The following is a 15,911-nucleotide window of genomic DNA, read 5'->3' on the forward strand; positions in this document are numbered from 1 at the left end:
CTCACCAAACCTAATCTAACGGTGAAGGTTGTTTGACATTATTGACTTCAAAACATAAGTCAACTCAAAGCTTAGACTTTTCAACTCAATTCAAAACTTAAAAGTTCTATATTTGTTTTTCTTTAATAATCTAAAATCTAAAAATTAAATAAGTCTGAATATGGTTCTTCCTTAATGGTGGAAAAACTTGCTCTAACTATGTTTTCTAAAACTCTCATTCAATTCTTTAACAACAATTTTTCTGCATAGAAATTATAATATCGGTATTATTTGTTTTTTTAGTAATACCTTAACGAAATGATTCCGAACTAATCATAACTATTTTCAAATGACTTCGAAACTTAAAAAAGAACTATTATATGTAATCTGTAAAGATGTATATTAGGTAAACCAAAACTATTCAATACAAAAAGATAAAAAGATTACATAATCATCACAAACTTAACCCATTAACATTAACAAATTAAACCGACCCAAATTATGTATCAGGCCGTTTCCAATCACATATATAATATAGACCGTTAATAGTTACAATTATACACGTCCTTGTAGTCAGACCCAGTTAACCGAAGAGGGTAGATCTTCCTTATCTCGTAGTCTAACCGGGCTCACTTAAATTAAGGTGATATCGGTTATCCATGTGATAAACTATAGACTACTCCGTCATCTATACCGTCACCAAAGATTTTATAAAACAGGTTAGTTTTGTGTATGTGGTGTATTCTCGACAAGGCTTACACATTCGGTAAACCTAAAACAATCAATGAGATGATCGATCGTCATTCCTGCAGCTTGCATGAATGAGTGGATAATTACAGGTCCTACGAATCGAAAACCTCTTCTTATTAAGTCTCTGCTTATAATTTCGGCCTTTGGACTTCTTATGGGAACGTTTTTCTGATGTCTGTATTGATTTACCAACGGTTGGTAATTCATGTATCCCCATAAATAATTACTGAATGATCCATACTCCATAGTTACCTACATTATAAATTGGTACACAAACAAAAAAACAACCAATTACGAGTTAGTCAACCCAGAAGGATAATATCTATGTCACATATTAATAATACAACAAAGCAATTTTAAAACCTTTCACCACAGTTTTGAGAACCGTTGAAAAATCCCAACACAATTTTGAACAAATTCTTGTTCCATAAGGAAAAGGATTCTATTTTTTGTATTCATTAGTGTATTTCTCTTACGTATTAAAGGAGTATAAACCTGTAACTCCTCAAACACCAAACCTGAAACGAGAAATCTAGTTCGTGACTACTCCACCCAAAAGTTGTTGGCAAAAGAATTAGAAATCAACAGTTTTCTCTCAATAGTGACGTATATAATTTTATTCAACTTTAGATATTTGTAATGTTACAATATTTTTAAAACTTTAAATCATCAGATAAAACCTAGTCAATTTTCTTTTAATTTGGTAAAAGGTGACGATTATTTATTTACCTAATTTGGGTAGTTTTAAACTTTGTTTACTTACTTTTAGTATGGACCGGGCATTATCAACGATGCAACGAACCAAGCTCTCATCCAACATTAGACTCTTGTTAGAACTAATCTCTTTGATCTCCTTTTCTCCCATGTTAGCTACCACATTAGGATCAAAGCTAGCAAAAGCTTCTCTTCATACGCAAGTAAAACAAAAGTAGCCACGGTTATTGTCAAATCGTAACAAAAGTCTGAAACAGTATATAGAATCATTTTTACCTATATGACTCCCTTCTTTTGAGAATATCAATCCAGAAATGATACATTAACATCCCTGATAACGCCAGTAGCTCAAATAGTTGACTGTTAAATACTTAAGCGTGTCATCATCAACAATTGATTAAACTCAGAATAAATAAAACATATAAATCAATTTAATTCAATAATTAGAATTCTCAAGTACAAAGGAACATACAAGTCATCATAAACTGGAACTCCCCAACACTTGTCGTGGTAATTAACATAAATTTCATCTGTTGTTGAAATCACATTCCAAACCAAAAAAAATACATTTTAGTATATACACTACTAAACGAGACATTTTGGTAACGGTTTTCAACCGTGGTAAATACTACAAAAACTTTGATAGCATTACCAACGATTTATCCAGTGTTGTGGAGAAAAAGAGAGAGAGGACCATGCAAGGGCAACACTATAGTAGAGCTAGAGAGATACCTGTAGTCTTTGTGATCCAAGGGCACCTATTTAAGCTTCCATCACTACCAGAGGTAAACTGCTTAAGATATAAAGGACGAAGACTAGTAATCGATGACCCGGAAACTCTAAATGGTTTTTTAGGTTCGTTTCTAGGGCTAACAACTTCCCGACGATGCACGGGAATTTTCCAATCACCGAGTATGATAGAACCTCTAAGTGAAGAGTCAGTTGAATTCTGAGACAAAGATAAAGAAGAGAGAGATAAAGATGAACTACTCTTTTGAATCCCTAATGGGTATACTTTTTTGAGATGTTTGTGTGATAATAAGCTTCCATGTTGGTTTGGTTTTCTACTAATTTGATCTTTGATAAGATTTGGGTAGTTCTTATTTTGATCAACCCAAACATTATTTCTCACTTTTCCTTTAGACATATATGCTTTGTTTTGATGACTACTTAAGTTAATAAAGGAGTATAAAAGTTCAAGAGTTTAAGAGAGAAGATTTAGTTTGATAGTGAGTTTACATGGTCTATGATCTTTGTATTTATATGGTTGATGGTTATCACAAGATATATGAATGAGAAATAAGAAATTGTTTGGTGAAAGGTTGACATCATATTTATGAGAGAGAGAAAGATACAAAATGTGCATCAAGAAAAAAAGATACAAATTTGTAGTATGCTTTTGTGAGGTTTGCAATATCTATCAAGCTTTTGATGCCTAGCTTGCTAGTGCCTACACTCTATTGAATTGTATGTGATGTAAGCAATGTAGCTAGGTAAAAATAAAATAAAATCTTGAGTTAGTACATTAAGACAATAACAATATAATGAGATAATTCTCTTCTTTTCGTTTTGGAATAACTACTAAATATAATAAAACCAAATTCGATCTTGATCAAATATACAACAACATGGTAAAACAAAGGTCTCTTTTGTCGGTACCCATGACTTTTGATTATGAAGTTGAACATTGATAGACAAACGTGTCTTTTGAATTTTATGAATACTCTTGACTTTATCTTTGACCATGATTTAATGGTATGAATCCAAGTTTATATGTCGGATACTTTCGGAGGCTACGAAAGAAGGCTCTTATTTTTAGTTCAACACAATTTAATCTCGGAGTCATATAATAGTTTTTCTTAATATTTCTAATTAAGGTAGCTAGGTACAAATATTTTCATAAATATTATTTGTATAAGGATATAGTTATAGTTGTAGAGTGTTTGTCTAATAAGGTGACAGGCTAATTGTACCGTGAATGAGGTCTTTGATATGGAAAACTTGATTCCCACTCCGAAGCTTCTTTTCTCACCATGAAGTTTACTTGTTGCCAACATGGAAAATGAAATCCCATCCATCAAATCTTTCTTATTTTCCCTTTAAAATGGAATCTTTATGGTGGCTACCTATAATATACATTTTTTGGATGGTCAATCAATTATTCCTCATTATTTTTTACATCAGCCTTCCCATTTTATTCTACATGGATTTATGGTTTGGTTTGAAGAGTGCAACCAGTACTCCCAAGTCCTCAATCTTCTTGGACAAAACCCTAATATTAGGATATGTATAACTCATAAGCAACCCATTAGTCCACTGAGAAATGACAAATTTTTGGGTATTCACAAGGAACCTATTAGTTGGGACAGGCTGTGCTGAGACGCTAGTGGGGATTGGGCGAAGAGAGTTCGGGGACCTAGAGGAATAGAGCTACGGAGCTGCGTAAATGCATAAGGCTTGTGGTGATGAAGGTAGGTGGGATGAGTTCGACCGAAGACTAGGACATACCCATGAGGAAGTTGAATGAGCTTAATTTAGTAAAGAAAGCCTAGTAGAATGGGTCTGGGCCTGGACCAGGCCTACATAATCTTATCTGGCCTCTCTTTCAAAAGAATTGAATATAGTAATACTCACTTAATGAGAGCACATTAATCAAATTGTCTTCCTCATTTTTCGTTTTGGTGACATACGATTAGAGAACAAAGAAACTAACTCGGTCTTGCAAGTAAATGAAACACATGCCGCCGATGACATTGACAAGATGCTAAAAGAAAAAAAATACGTGTTGTTTATGTTACGATTACAAGCCTGGGTATTAGCAAGATTCTTTTAGGTTCAAAGTGCATCCGAAAACCAAGAAACCCTATATATGGGCCTTGACCTACCCTAAGTAACAGCTTGCAGCCCACCAAACTCAATCAAAACATTCTCAAAAGAAACACCATAAGGAAGTGTTAAAAGCGTCATGTAAGTATTAAAGGCACCTCCGGCAAACCAAATTTTAGGAGGAGCATGTGAGGAAGAACACTTCCCTAAATCTTAATAGGAACAACCCAATGTAAATGACATCTCTCTTCCTCTGTCCACACACACTCTTCAATGACAAACTAATGAGCACTAAAACATCTATTAACCTATATATGAATCTTAGGTAGACTTCCTACTAATTGCTAAAAAATCAAGCTTCTAACTTAATAAAATAATCTACTTGATAGAAAGCCAAGCAAAACTAACAATTAAAAGCATGATATAAAAGGATTTCACAAGTTAGTTACCTAATTTCATAAAGGAAAAGTACTTACAATATGCATATTACCAATTTATAACACTACTATGTTTTTAACCTAGCTAGCTACTACCCTTGTTTGCCTATATAAAGTTTCAAGAAATATAAGAGGTTCTACTTTCCAAAACAAAGAGTTCTTGATCTTCTCCCTTGTGAAGCAAAATTGGGAGATCTATCTGACTCTATATATATACCTAAACAAACTAGGGTTCGATACGATTATCTTCTTCACCCATGGGGTCAAGGCCGTTGTTGATCGGAGGCTTACGACGAGGGTTACCCATTCCAGGGTAATCCCTTTGCATGAGTTCCATAATTTCATCATTGACCTCAAGAAGCTTTTTGGATTTTTTAGGAGTTTTTTGAGTTCTAGGGTCATCATCATCACCATGAAGTTTCTTGGCCTCTAAGTTTCTTTTCATTTCCTAGAGTTAACATAGAAAGTAAAACAAGTGTTAGAAGAACTAATTAGTACATGAATCATGTGTGTGTGTGTGTGTGTGAGAGAGAAAGAGAGAGAAAGAGAGACCTGATTAGTTGTAATGTCTTTTGGTCTTTTAGAATTAGAAGTCATCTTTCCAAATCCTGCATCAAAACAACCCAAATATTCAAATTGAACACACTAAACCCATGACCTTCATTTACTCCATCACTTCACAAAATCTTTATTTCATGTATTAAGTCCCAAAAGAATTCAAAAAACCAAACAAAAAGAAAAGCTAAGATCATGAAATACAATAACTCCTTAAACATAAAAGTAGTACTTAAAATTGAGCTTTTTCAAGTATATAGTATGAATTTTGCTTTTGATTTATAAGAAAAGTCTATTGCATACATACATGTATGATATTCCTCATCACTTCTTTTCACTACCACATTATCTATATAAGAGAACAAAACAACAAAAAAACAAAGACCTATCTATCTATCTATCTTAAACTACTTCGAAACTTTTCGATCTTCATCGATTATTCTTAGGTGGGTGAGGATGAGGGACATGATAATCGGCATTGAAAGCTAGAAAACCACCCACATTAACCTTCTTGGCAGGACTTAAACTTCTATCACTCATCAATTTATTACATTCTATTCCCAACTTTTCATCATTCCTTTCGTGATTTCGAAGACGATAACATTTTCCAACAAAATGTTTTGCACCTGAATTCATTGAAGCTTCTTTCCCATTAATTGGCAACTCTTCTTGTTTCATTATCTCTTTCTTATTGCTTAATACATTATGATCACCCACCAACATTTTCCTTCCTCCAAGTCTCTTATTTTTAGCTTCGATTGTCAACGGAGTTGGTACGCCATCGAAAAAATCCTGCTCAAATTTTATTACTTGGGTCATTTTATATATAAAAAAATCATCTTCAAAACAAAAATTTGATGCCAATTAAGGAATTATTTGATGTATAGAAAGTCAACCTCATTGATGGACACAACTTTCGTATTCATCTTTTTTGTAGTGATTACCATTGATTTCTTCTCCATAGCTTCTAAGAACATAAGAAATTACAAAATCAGCTTGAAATAAGGTAGAAAAAAATTTTGAATTAGAAGAAAAAAGATTGAGAAGTTTTGTGTACCTTGTTGGGTATGTGCAAAAGATTCACTAAGTGCAAGTAGAATCAACATAAACCCTAGAATAAAACTCTTAAACCTTATTGACACCATTTTTTCTTTCTTTCTTTCTTTCTTTCTTTCTTTCTTTGTTTGTGGCTATAGTTTAGTAGTAGTTTGTTGATGAATAACAACAAAAGAGAAAAGAAATTGAAAGCAAGAAAGAGGGATTTATAGAGATTTCAAAGCCCAAACCCAAGTCAAACCTAGGGTTTCAACATATATTTAATCAAATTTTTTAATATTTTCATTCTTGGGTGTATAAGTAAGATTTGGGGAGATTCAAAAAAGAGCATAGTTCAAAGCTTATAGGGTTGAATATGTTTTTATTTTTTCTTTTGGCGGTTGGCTTCCAACTAGCTTCAAGAAATCTTTAAGATGTTTTTCGTGGGTGGCGGATGCGAGTATTGTCCCAATTAGACAATAGATATCTTTTTTTTTTGTTGAAAGACAATAGATATCTTGATCGGCCTATACCTGGTAGATCAATGGAAATATATGTTCTACAGCGTGAATAAATATTTGTGTTTAAAACTACGCATATAACTAGAAACGTGTGATAATATTGTGGTTGGTGCCATGCGTGCAATGAGATATTGAGGGCTTAGCCGCGTAGGCACCCACAATATCTAAGTTTTGAGTAATATAATATTGGGTTGAACTTTGGTCGTTGAAACTCTGGTCGTCGTATATTTTGCGCTAGGGTGCACCATCTAGCTAGGTTTTTTAATTAATATCATGAGATTCAAAAGTAGAGAGAGAATGGGAGAACATAATATAATATGACCCTTTTTAAGTTTTAATCTAATGGGAACACTTTCCTATAGTAGTGGAGGCTACTTGGTTGTTATACTAACAAAAACGATAATAATAATATTAAACAATATAATACTGCTATTATTATACGTATTATTTTCATCTAGGGAAATGATAAAGTTACAAAAGATTTTGACAAAAAAAAGTTCCCAGCTGATGTGGTTTCAAACTTTGACCAAATCTACGCTGTTGAGAGATGAAAATCACAACCGCCACATCAGCTGGGAACTTTTTTATGTCAAAATTTTTTGTGATTCTAGCATCTCTCTTTCATCTATGGCATTGCATTTGCTCAATGAATGGGTGTTTTTTGTTTTATATTTTCACTATAAGAAAAATCAACCTACTCTTAAGGTTGTTACTCTAGTTTAATGCGGAGTAGAAAGAAATCAGAACGAAAATGATATGCCATTTGTTACGACAATATTAGAAGAAAATTTTTGTGAAACTAATTCCTATTTTAGTCGACAACAAGAGATAAATTTTGATGTAGTAAATTCGGTCTTCAATTTTTTACTTTTATTTAATATAAAAATTTAAACATATCAATCGACAACAAGTAAAAGATTTAAATCAACAAGTTAAAAAACATTGTGGAAGCTCAATTCTCTAAGAAGCATTAGCATCAAATTAAGAAATAGAAGAACATCAGGGAAGTGATTCTCATGCATTAAATCCTTAAACTAACCACCATAATCATAATTAACAAATACATACGGTTAGAGAAGAGAGTTAGGGTTTTTTAAGAACACGAGGGCGTGCCCTCCAATTTCCTTCCAGTGGGTGTCCCTTGAGAACAGTACTGTGTGAAAAACAGAAAACTAGTACTACTAATTTTAACTTAAGTCGGTTCTTAATTACGGTGAAAATTTAATTAACCGTGGACCTAAATTTGTTTTTTTGAAAGAAAAGTAAATGAATATATAAACATTACTCCATATTTCGTAGGAAATTGTGTAAAATGGTAACCACATGGTTGCTTGATGAACCACATTGGGGCCGCTATGATCCTAAAGTCGTATTTAGAAGCAAAAATTCAACATTGTGTTAACAAACTGTAACGCTCTAAGACTTAGCATTTATTCACATTAGTACGTAGTTGTTTCTTGGCGAAGGTTCCACAAACTCACTAAAATTGTCTTCACAGTTACTATATTGTTTCTGCTTTAGATGCCCGTATCCAAGTTCATGGGTACATCGTTTTGTCCTTGGCGAAGGCTCGACAAGTCTACCTTAATGTGACGCCCCGTGCCCCATAACTAGGCACGAGCACGCCCCGGCAATTCACAGACGAACCGAAAATTCGGCAGCATCTCCTCTGTAAATCGAACCGGTCGCACCTGTAGAACCTGTCATGCAAACCATACATTCGCATACACAAACACAACGGAAGCTAAAATGAAACTAAAATTAAACTAACAGACTCTGGTTCAAAACCGAACCACCAGAACTCACTTAACTCATCCTGCACAAATCCGTACATCCTTATACAACTTATGTGATCCATATTGTATAAGGATGTACGGATTTGTGCAGGATGAGTTAAGTGAGTTCTGGTGGTTCGGTTTTGAACCAGAGTCTGTTAGTTTAATTTTAGCTTCCGTTGTGTTTGTGTATGCGAATGTATGTGTTTGTGTATGCGAATGTATGGTTTGCATGACAGGTTCTACAGGTGCGACCGGTTCGATTTACAGAGGAGATGCTGCCGAATTTTCGGTTCGTCTGTGAGTTGCCGGGGCGTGCTCGTGCCTAGTTATGGAGCACGGGGCGTCACAAGTGGTATCAGAGCCGAGGACGGCTCTTCGTTGAGGGTGGGGGGATTGTGATAGTCCCACATCGCTCACGAGAGTGTCCGGAGCCTGGGCTATAGGTGTACGCTCAAACTTGGTAAGTGGCGAGGCCTTTTGGGGGGACTCGTGGAGTCTTCGCCAAGAACAAAACCCTCTACCCGTGTGTGGTGCAAAAAGGGGGACAATATCGTTAACTGCCTGGAGGCTTGGGGCGTCACACTTAAAGGCCTCGACACTCACTAAGTTTGGGATACTCAAGTTCGAAGCCTCTTAGGTGGGCTTGTAGAACCTCCATCAAGAACAAAACTCTTTATCTGTCGATCTTGATCTGAGCGTCTAAAGCGAAAAGAACTGTCTGCTGAAGCTTGAGGCATATCTATTCTCCAACGTTATGGTATTAAATTTGAATCATAAGTGTCTGACTCATTTTAGACTTTTAGTCTTCATCCCTGAATCTAATTTGTATTTTCCTTTACATTTTAATAAAACACAAAAATCTTCTCATATTGAAATCCAGATTCTAGAGTAAGAAACTTTTCTGACATTTTATTCAAAATACAGTTTAAAGTCAGAAAAACAAACACTACTTTATTTCTTTTATATCACTGCCTTCTTCTCTTCTTGGTCTTAAAGCTATGACTTAGCTCGAATTTAGAGATATAAGAAACGAGACGATAACTAAAAAGACCATTTGGTCAGTTTATAATGTAAGTGCTTTTTGGCAAATTGACATGACCGCTTATCCCAAATCGACACTCTAAATTTGGAGCCAATATCATTCTTCTCATTCTGTAAGAGTCGTTTCCAACTATTTCTTATAAGTTACTACTTAATAGATTGATAACACAATTGATATTTTACTATAAATATTCTTTCATAAAATAATCAATGAAGAAAATATGTGATTAGAAATGTACACACCAAAAAGAAGTATTTACATATAATTTTTCAATTTTGATAGTTAATACTACTAATTAATCATGCTTATACTTGGTTTAGTCTTGTTTTTTTTGTTGAATGGCTTAGTCTTGTTATTAAAAATGAAAAACCATATCACACTCCCAAAGGCAACCTAGGTTTCATTAAAACCCTATTTTTATATGAATTGTCCTTGGAGTTTTGACTGGTTGGAAACCTAATCTAGAGTGAAGTTAGGTACATAAAGTGATGAGACCCCAACTATGGTCATGTTCTTGTTGTTGGGGTTTGGTGAAGGAAGAGTGAAGGGGGATTTGTACACACATGGGTACGGAAATGAACCTCTTTTTAGATTTATGTGTTAGGGATTCTAAGTTTATGTATATGGATACGTTTTATATTCTATAAACTATATTTAGAAAATAGACAACACTTTAGTAGGTGTCTTTCAAATTTTAAAGAAATCAAATGGTGTTCGCCTTTTAGGGTTTTTATCACATGGCCGCCACAAACTATATTTTCATTTTATAACTGTAATTATTATTATTATCACGATAATGATAATATAATGAGGGGATAATGGCTAGAAAAGTTCCAACCCAAATCCCTCTTATCATACAATGATTCATGGATCTAAGATTTTTGCAGGGTAAAAGATTTACAGAAATCAGCACGACATATAAAAAGTTATACTTTGTTTGCACAAAATTTGTGCAAGTTCGCACCAACGATTGAACAAACCTGCACATTTTCTACATATTTACGTCTGTCCGTAAGATATATGCATGCCCTTTAAACCTCCTCAAATAGTCTCGCGAGAGTTGTGTTAAAACCTCCAATTACTTATTTCATGGGAGACAACCAAATTGAGATAAAAAAAAGAATTTCTTCGGACTCGCAGGGTGAGGTAGTATTTGTTTTTTTCTTTCAAAGTCAGCACTCAAATTTAACTCAACGTCTGAACTTACTCGAATCAATTTTCAAAATGTTTTTCTCGGATTCGAATGAATCACTTATTCTAGTTAATTTTAAGTATAATTGAAAAGAAAAAAAACACAAGAAGTACCTATATGACATACTGTAATAGTTAAAAAAATAAAGAAAGACAAGGGAAGATAGAGAAGAGATGCTAAAGAAAGAAAAAAGAGAAAAAGAACATCAAGAATTCAAGATTCAAGATTCAAGATTCAAGATCATGCAAATATATGTTGACTCACTTTCTCTTTAGTCAAGAGATGTTTGAACATGCTGTTTTTTCTTGTTCATTCACACTTCAATTCTTCACTTAAAAACTACTTCAAAAAGGTTACTGAAACCCTAAACTTGGCATCTGTTTTTACTTTTTACACTCTGTCAAACTGTTTAAACACAATGCCTTTTTACACAAATTTTGTATAAAAAATCTGTCAACTTTCAGAACTGTTTTTTTTGGCTTTTTTACCAAACAAAAATGATCCTAGTTAGAAAATCTCTAACAGACCAAATCATTTGCATAAGAACATTAAGCTTACCGGGAGCTAGTTTTTCACGAACTTGAACCTTGAGACTAGCAAAATAACATTTCACATTGATCTCGAACAATTTCTTGGCAAACTTGTTATTGGAGTTGAAGGTGTATAAAGCCTCTGGAAACCTTCTCCTTGGGCGACCTAAAGAACGTAACAGACACATATATGATCGGCTTTATAGAACACCTCTAAAATTGATTTCCACATGAAAATATATATAATAACTCCAAATACGCTGTATAAGTGAACATGGAGAAGAGACGATGACTATTCGTTGTCAATGTTCGTCAAGCATCAATCAGAGACACAGATACTATATTACCTTTCTAAAAAAAATCAAACATCAATCAGAGATCAAGTTATCTTGGTAATTTCACTAGCTCATACGTTTGACGGAACGTTGAAATGGATACTAAGAACAAAAGGCCAAGACGATACAAAAAGGAGAAACAAATTTCTGGTAAGTCACAGACTCACAGATAAACCAATCAACATCACAAAAACAAAAGAAACTCGAAAGTTCCTGATGACTATTAGAGATTAGAGAGGGGCACAAATGTTACTAAAACGATATTGCAGACGACCTACAGTTGGATAAGAAGAGAAGCAAGGACTTGCAAAATGGAAAGGCAATATATAAACGTTAAGATAAAATATCACTGATGTCCCTTAGGGATGATGAAATTATTCATCAATCATCATCAAAAGATAGCAAAAATAAGATTTGATCGGGAACTTACGTGACCGCGAGAAGTTCTAGAGACGGGAAAGTATACTTGAAGTGAAGAAAACCCCATCTTTTCCAATCAACCTTTCAAACGTTCCCAACCACAATATGTACAACAAAAAACCAGTATCCTTCTCCAAGAACTGAACTAGTTTGGTACCCCAGCCATGTCAATGAATGAACTTGGACGAACACATGAACCAGTTCTCTAGACAAAATTTTGTTCAGAACTTTCATCTTGGAGTCGTATTTATAAATGATTAGTCCAAGCTTACAAATCTATATAAGAAAGAATGTAGAAGACAGCAGAGACGTTGATGATCGGCTAATAGCCCCAACATCAGTAGAACCGTAACAAGGATAAACTCTTCTTGACCTCTTAATGAAACCAAATGGCATTCAGCAAGCAAACTCTTCTCAATATATGGAAACATCAAATCTTGGCTTGTAGAAAAAGACATGACTATTGTAAGACTGAAGAGCACAACCAGCAATCCATGGCCAGACTTTCTTATCGACATCGTAAAGAAGACCCTTCCCCTGGTTCCACGAAGTAAAGCAAATCAAATTATCCTGACCAAAGCATTCAAATCTTCTCGGCTGATAATCTCAACAATGCTCTAAAATACTTTTGGCGGTGTTCCGCTTAATTATCTCAACCCAGATAGTCTTTACACGATCCAATTCCCAAATTCGCATACTTTGAAGAGTACTATAAAGACCAATTCATCCGACTAGAAACAAACGCTTTTGTGTCCCAGCAGCCAGATATCCATCTAATTAAGACCTAGGAAACTTGGCAGCAAGGTGTTCCCAATAACCAGTATCAAGCCCAAACATCATCAACCCAAGTGGCGAAAGGGTCTCTAGATATAACTAGAGTCACAAAATGCCATTTTCGATGAGCAAAAATTAACAGCAGGCATTATATGATGAATAGACCAAGTATTGAGTCTTGAATCGTAAACCTCAGTAGGCAATGATTTGTCGCCATATATATCACTGGTGGTTATGACTTTAAAAGATGTCTGTTCGATCAACAACCATAATTAACTGTCTTTGTTGACTATAATTCATACTAGGCACTGTTCTCCAAGTTTGTGTGAGAGGATTATATACCAAGGTTTTGAACGTAAGTCCATCTAATCCAGAGAAACATACAAGACCTCCTGAAGAACCAACTAACCCAAACACCCAAGGTGGTAAAAATGTTAATGGATTTTGTACCATGTTTTTGTTAGGTTAATCCCACATTGGTTGTGGAAGGGGCAGGGGGTGCGTTAATAAGTGTGGGAGAAGCCTTACCTCTTGAGCTAGCTTTTGGGGTAAGAGAGGCCCAAGACCACCCAACAGTTTTTAACGGCAAGCTAAAAACCCGAGCATTGTGGAGTTTGCATGTTCTTCGAAAATGTGAGAAGGCAAGGCCCGGCCCTTGGAAATGAAATTTAAGAAAACTACTATCTTGAAGTATTGAATTCCATCGTGGAAAATCATAAAGGAGGAACCCTAGCTAGAATTTCATTAAGTGGGTCTTCGGGTAACATAGCCCATATATTGTCTTCCATTTGAACATCGAGGTAAACAGATTTACCGAATGTAGCAACGGTTTCTCGTCACATCCACGAGGGAAGGACTGGTATTCCTAGATCCACCTCTACTTGATGGACTTGTATTTCTTGACCCATGTCTGCTTGAAGGGCTTGTGTTCCTTATTCCAGATAATTGTAAATGTCACTTGATCTTCTGTCAAAACTTCATTTTTCACTATAGTAAACCCTACCTCTTTGTTTACTCCCCCAATTCCATCCATCACTTCAAATTCTAAACCCTAAATCAAAAACTGAATTTTGAAAAATCAAACTGAAACTCTAATTCCTTTCCTTCCTCAGATGCTTGAATTATTCTAGTAAAGCTCTCTCTCTCTCTATATGTATACATACATTTGCTTAACTAAAAAGGAGTAACAGTATATAGTTCAAATTAAAACTGATTGAGGAATACAATTCATACAATTTACAGAAAACTTCAAAAAAAAAAAAGGACTCCGTAATGGAATTATACAAAATTTCTAACCTTTAAAGAGTACCAGCAACTTCGATTCTGAATCCTAGAGTTTTGATTTGGCACAAGCATGAGTGAGTAAAGAAAGAAAATTATCGGCCGGTGCTATTTACATATCTATTAAGAGCTATTTAGAGGTCTGACTACTTGTAGACACGCTTTTTGCTATTTACATAAAGTTTGACTTTATCATAACTTTTTTTTTTTTTTTTTTGATGAAGAGACTTTATCATAACTTATTAGGTCATTCTTTCAACCCTTTATCTTAGGGTATTAGGATTTCAAGACTTCTTTAGATAATTTTCAAATAAATCTTATCATCGAAGGAAATGAGATTTTGTTGTCATATTTTATGTTAGTTCTGATCGAAAATTTGAGTTTAAATTCGGTAGTTCCTACTGAAAATTAATCTTTTTTTGTTGTCATATTTTTCTTATAGTTTTTGTTCTGCCGAAAATTTCGATTTAAATTCGGTGGTTCCTACCGAAAATCCATCTATTTTTTTGTTGTCATATTTTTCTTATACTTTTTGTTCTTTTTCACCAATTTTTTTTTAGTAAAAACGTCACTGAAAATGCTCATCGTTCTAAGCATTATTTCACAAAAAATTTGGGTCGTTCACAAAAGTTAGGAAAAAATGTTGACTAAAAATCTGTTCTTTTTGGAATAATCACCACAAATTAGTTTATCTTACCTCTAAAATTATGTCTTCACTTAGAATGTTGTTATATTAGTCCAATAAAGAGTTGTAGTTGAGTTCTTCTATATCAAACTCTTCCATTAATGAAGCTTCTTGACAACCAAACTACTTCATTAATGTACCTTCCTCATTGTTAGTTTCTTCCATTACTAGTGTTTCTAGTAGATTGTTTATAGTTGTGGTGGTGATTGTTGGGAGGGTGCTTCTAAAGGCACCAAGCCAAAAAGCTGTTAGCATCCATCTCTATTAGCACTAGGCTCAACTGCTTATTTCTCTGTTAGCACCGCACAACTATGTAGGCACCAGTCAAAGCCAACTTAACCCTAACACCTCCATCCGTTATCACAAAACCAAACAAAATCTATCGGACGGACTGAACCAGTCTGAGCCCTAAGAGGACCAAACGGATCAGTTGATTTTGAACTTAAGAGGACAAACTGATCCGGGACCTAGGAGGGCGAAAGGGATCAGCTGATCTGGGACCTAGGAGGGCGAAAGGGATCAGCTGATCCGGGATCTAGGAGGGCGAAACGGATCAGCTGATCCGGGACCTAGGAGGGCCAAACGGATCAGCTGATCCGGGACCTAAGAGGGCCAAACGGATCAGCTAATCCGGGGCTTGAAAAACATCCCAATACTCACTCTCTTTCTCGTGAACTCGACCATGACCAGCTCCTCTGCTACTTCTCGCAAGGTTTTCTTCATCTTTCTCTCTCTAAAAACCCTTATTCTCATCTCTCTCTCTACCTTTTTGAATCTTTCAATCTTTCTTCTACATTTACAAAGGGGATTAGAAGTGATGAAGATGAACATGAGAAGGAAGAGGAGAGAAAATGAGTTTATTTTGTGGATGAAATTTGGTGAAGAAGGAAGAAGAGAGTGGACATCTTGTATATTTACTAACAGGAATAGAAAGTAAATAAGAAAAAATGAAATTTTTTTTACTTACACTATTTAGATGAGCACACATGATTTTTGTTTTGGAAAAAAAATGAATTGGTATTCTTTTTATTTTGGAAGAAGAAGATGGAAGAAACAA

The 15,911-nt window shown here is 34.7% G+C and overlaps 1 protein-coding gene, 1 long non-coding RNA gene and 1 pseudogene across 2 annotated transcripts; all 3 read right to left on the bottom strand.

The window, feature by feature from the left end:
* Window positions 1-358: 358 nt before the first annotated feature.
* On the bottom strand, window positions 359-6,494 carry LOC147563334 (uncharacterized). Its single transcript, XM_086668384.1, has 10 exons — window positions 6,319-6,494; window positions 6,158-6,228; window positions 5,699-6,053; window positions 5,259-5,314; window positions 4,947-5,154; window positions 2,176-2,646; window positions 1,916-1,973; window positions 1,720-1,803; window positions 1,493-1,634; window positions 359-981 (listed from the first exon to the last, which is right to left on the bottom strand). Exons 1-10 carry the CDS (start codon window positions 6,404-6,406, stop codon window positions 700-702), a joined length of 1,815 nt encoding a protein of 604 aa, XP_086524510.1. The 5' UTR covers window positions 6,407-6,494; the 3' UTR covers window positions 359-699.
* Window positions 6,495-11,034: 4,540 nt separating this feature from the next.
* LOC147563335 (uncharacterized) lies at window positions 11,035-14,249 on the bottom strand. Its single transcript, XR_015223807.1, has 2 exons — window positions 14,185-14,249; window positions 11,035-11,525 (listed from the first exon to the last, which is right to left on the bottom strand). It is a non-coding gene; the product is annotated as an uncharacterized LOC147563335 (long non-coding RNA).
* LOC147563336 (F-box/kelch-repeat protein At5g15710-like) lies at window positions 12,410-13,462 on the bottom strand (annotated as a pseudogene).
* Window positions 14,250-15,911: the final 1,662 nt, after the last annotated feature.

Source organism: Eschscholzia californica, unplaced genomic scaffold, assembly GCF_041429995.1.
Source record: "Eschscholzia californica isolate CP2 unplaced genomic scaffold, dmEscCali1.0.p SCAF_1, whole genome shotgun sequence".
Taxonomy (NCBI): Eukaryota; Viridiplantae; Streptophyta; class Magnoliopsida; order Ranunculales; family Papaveraceae; genus Eschscholzia; species Eschscholzia californica.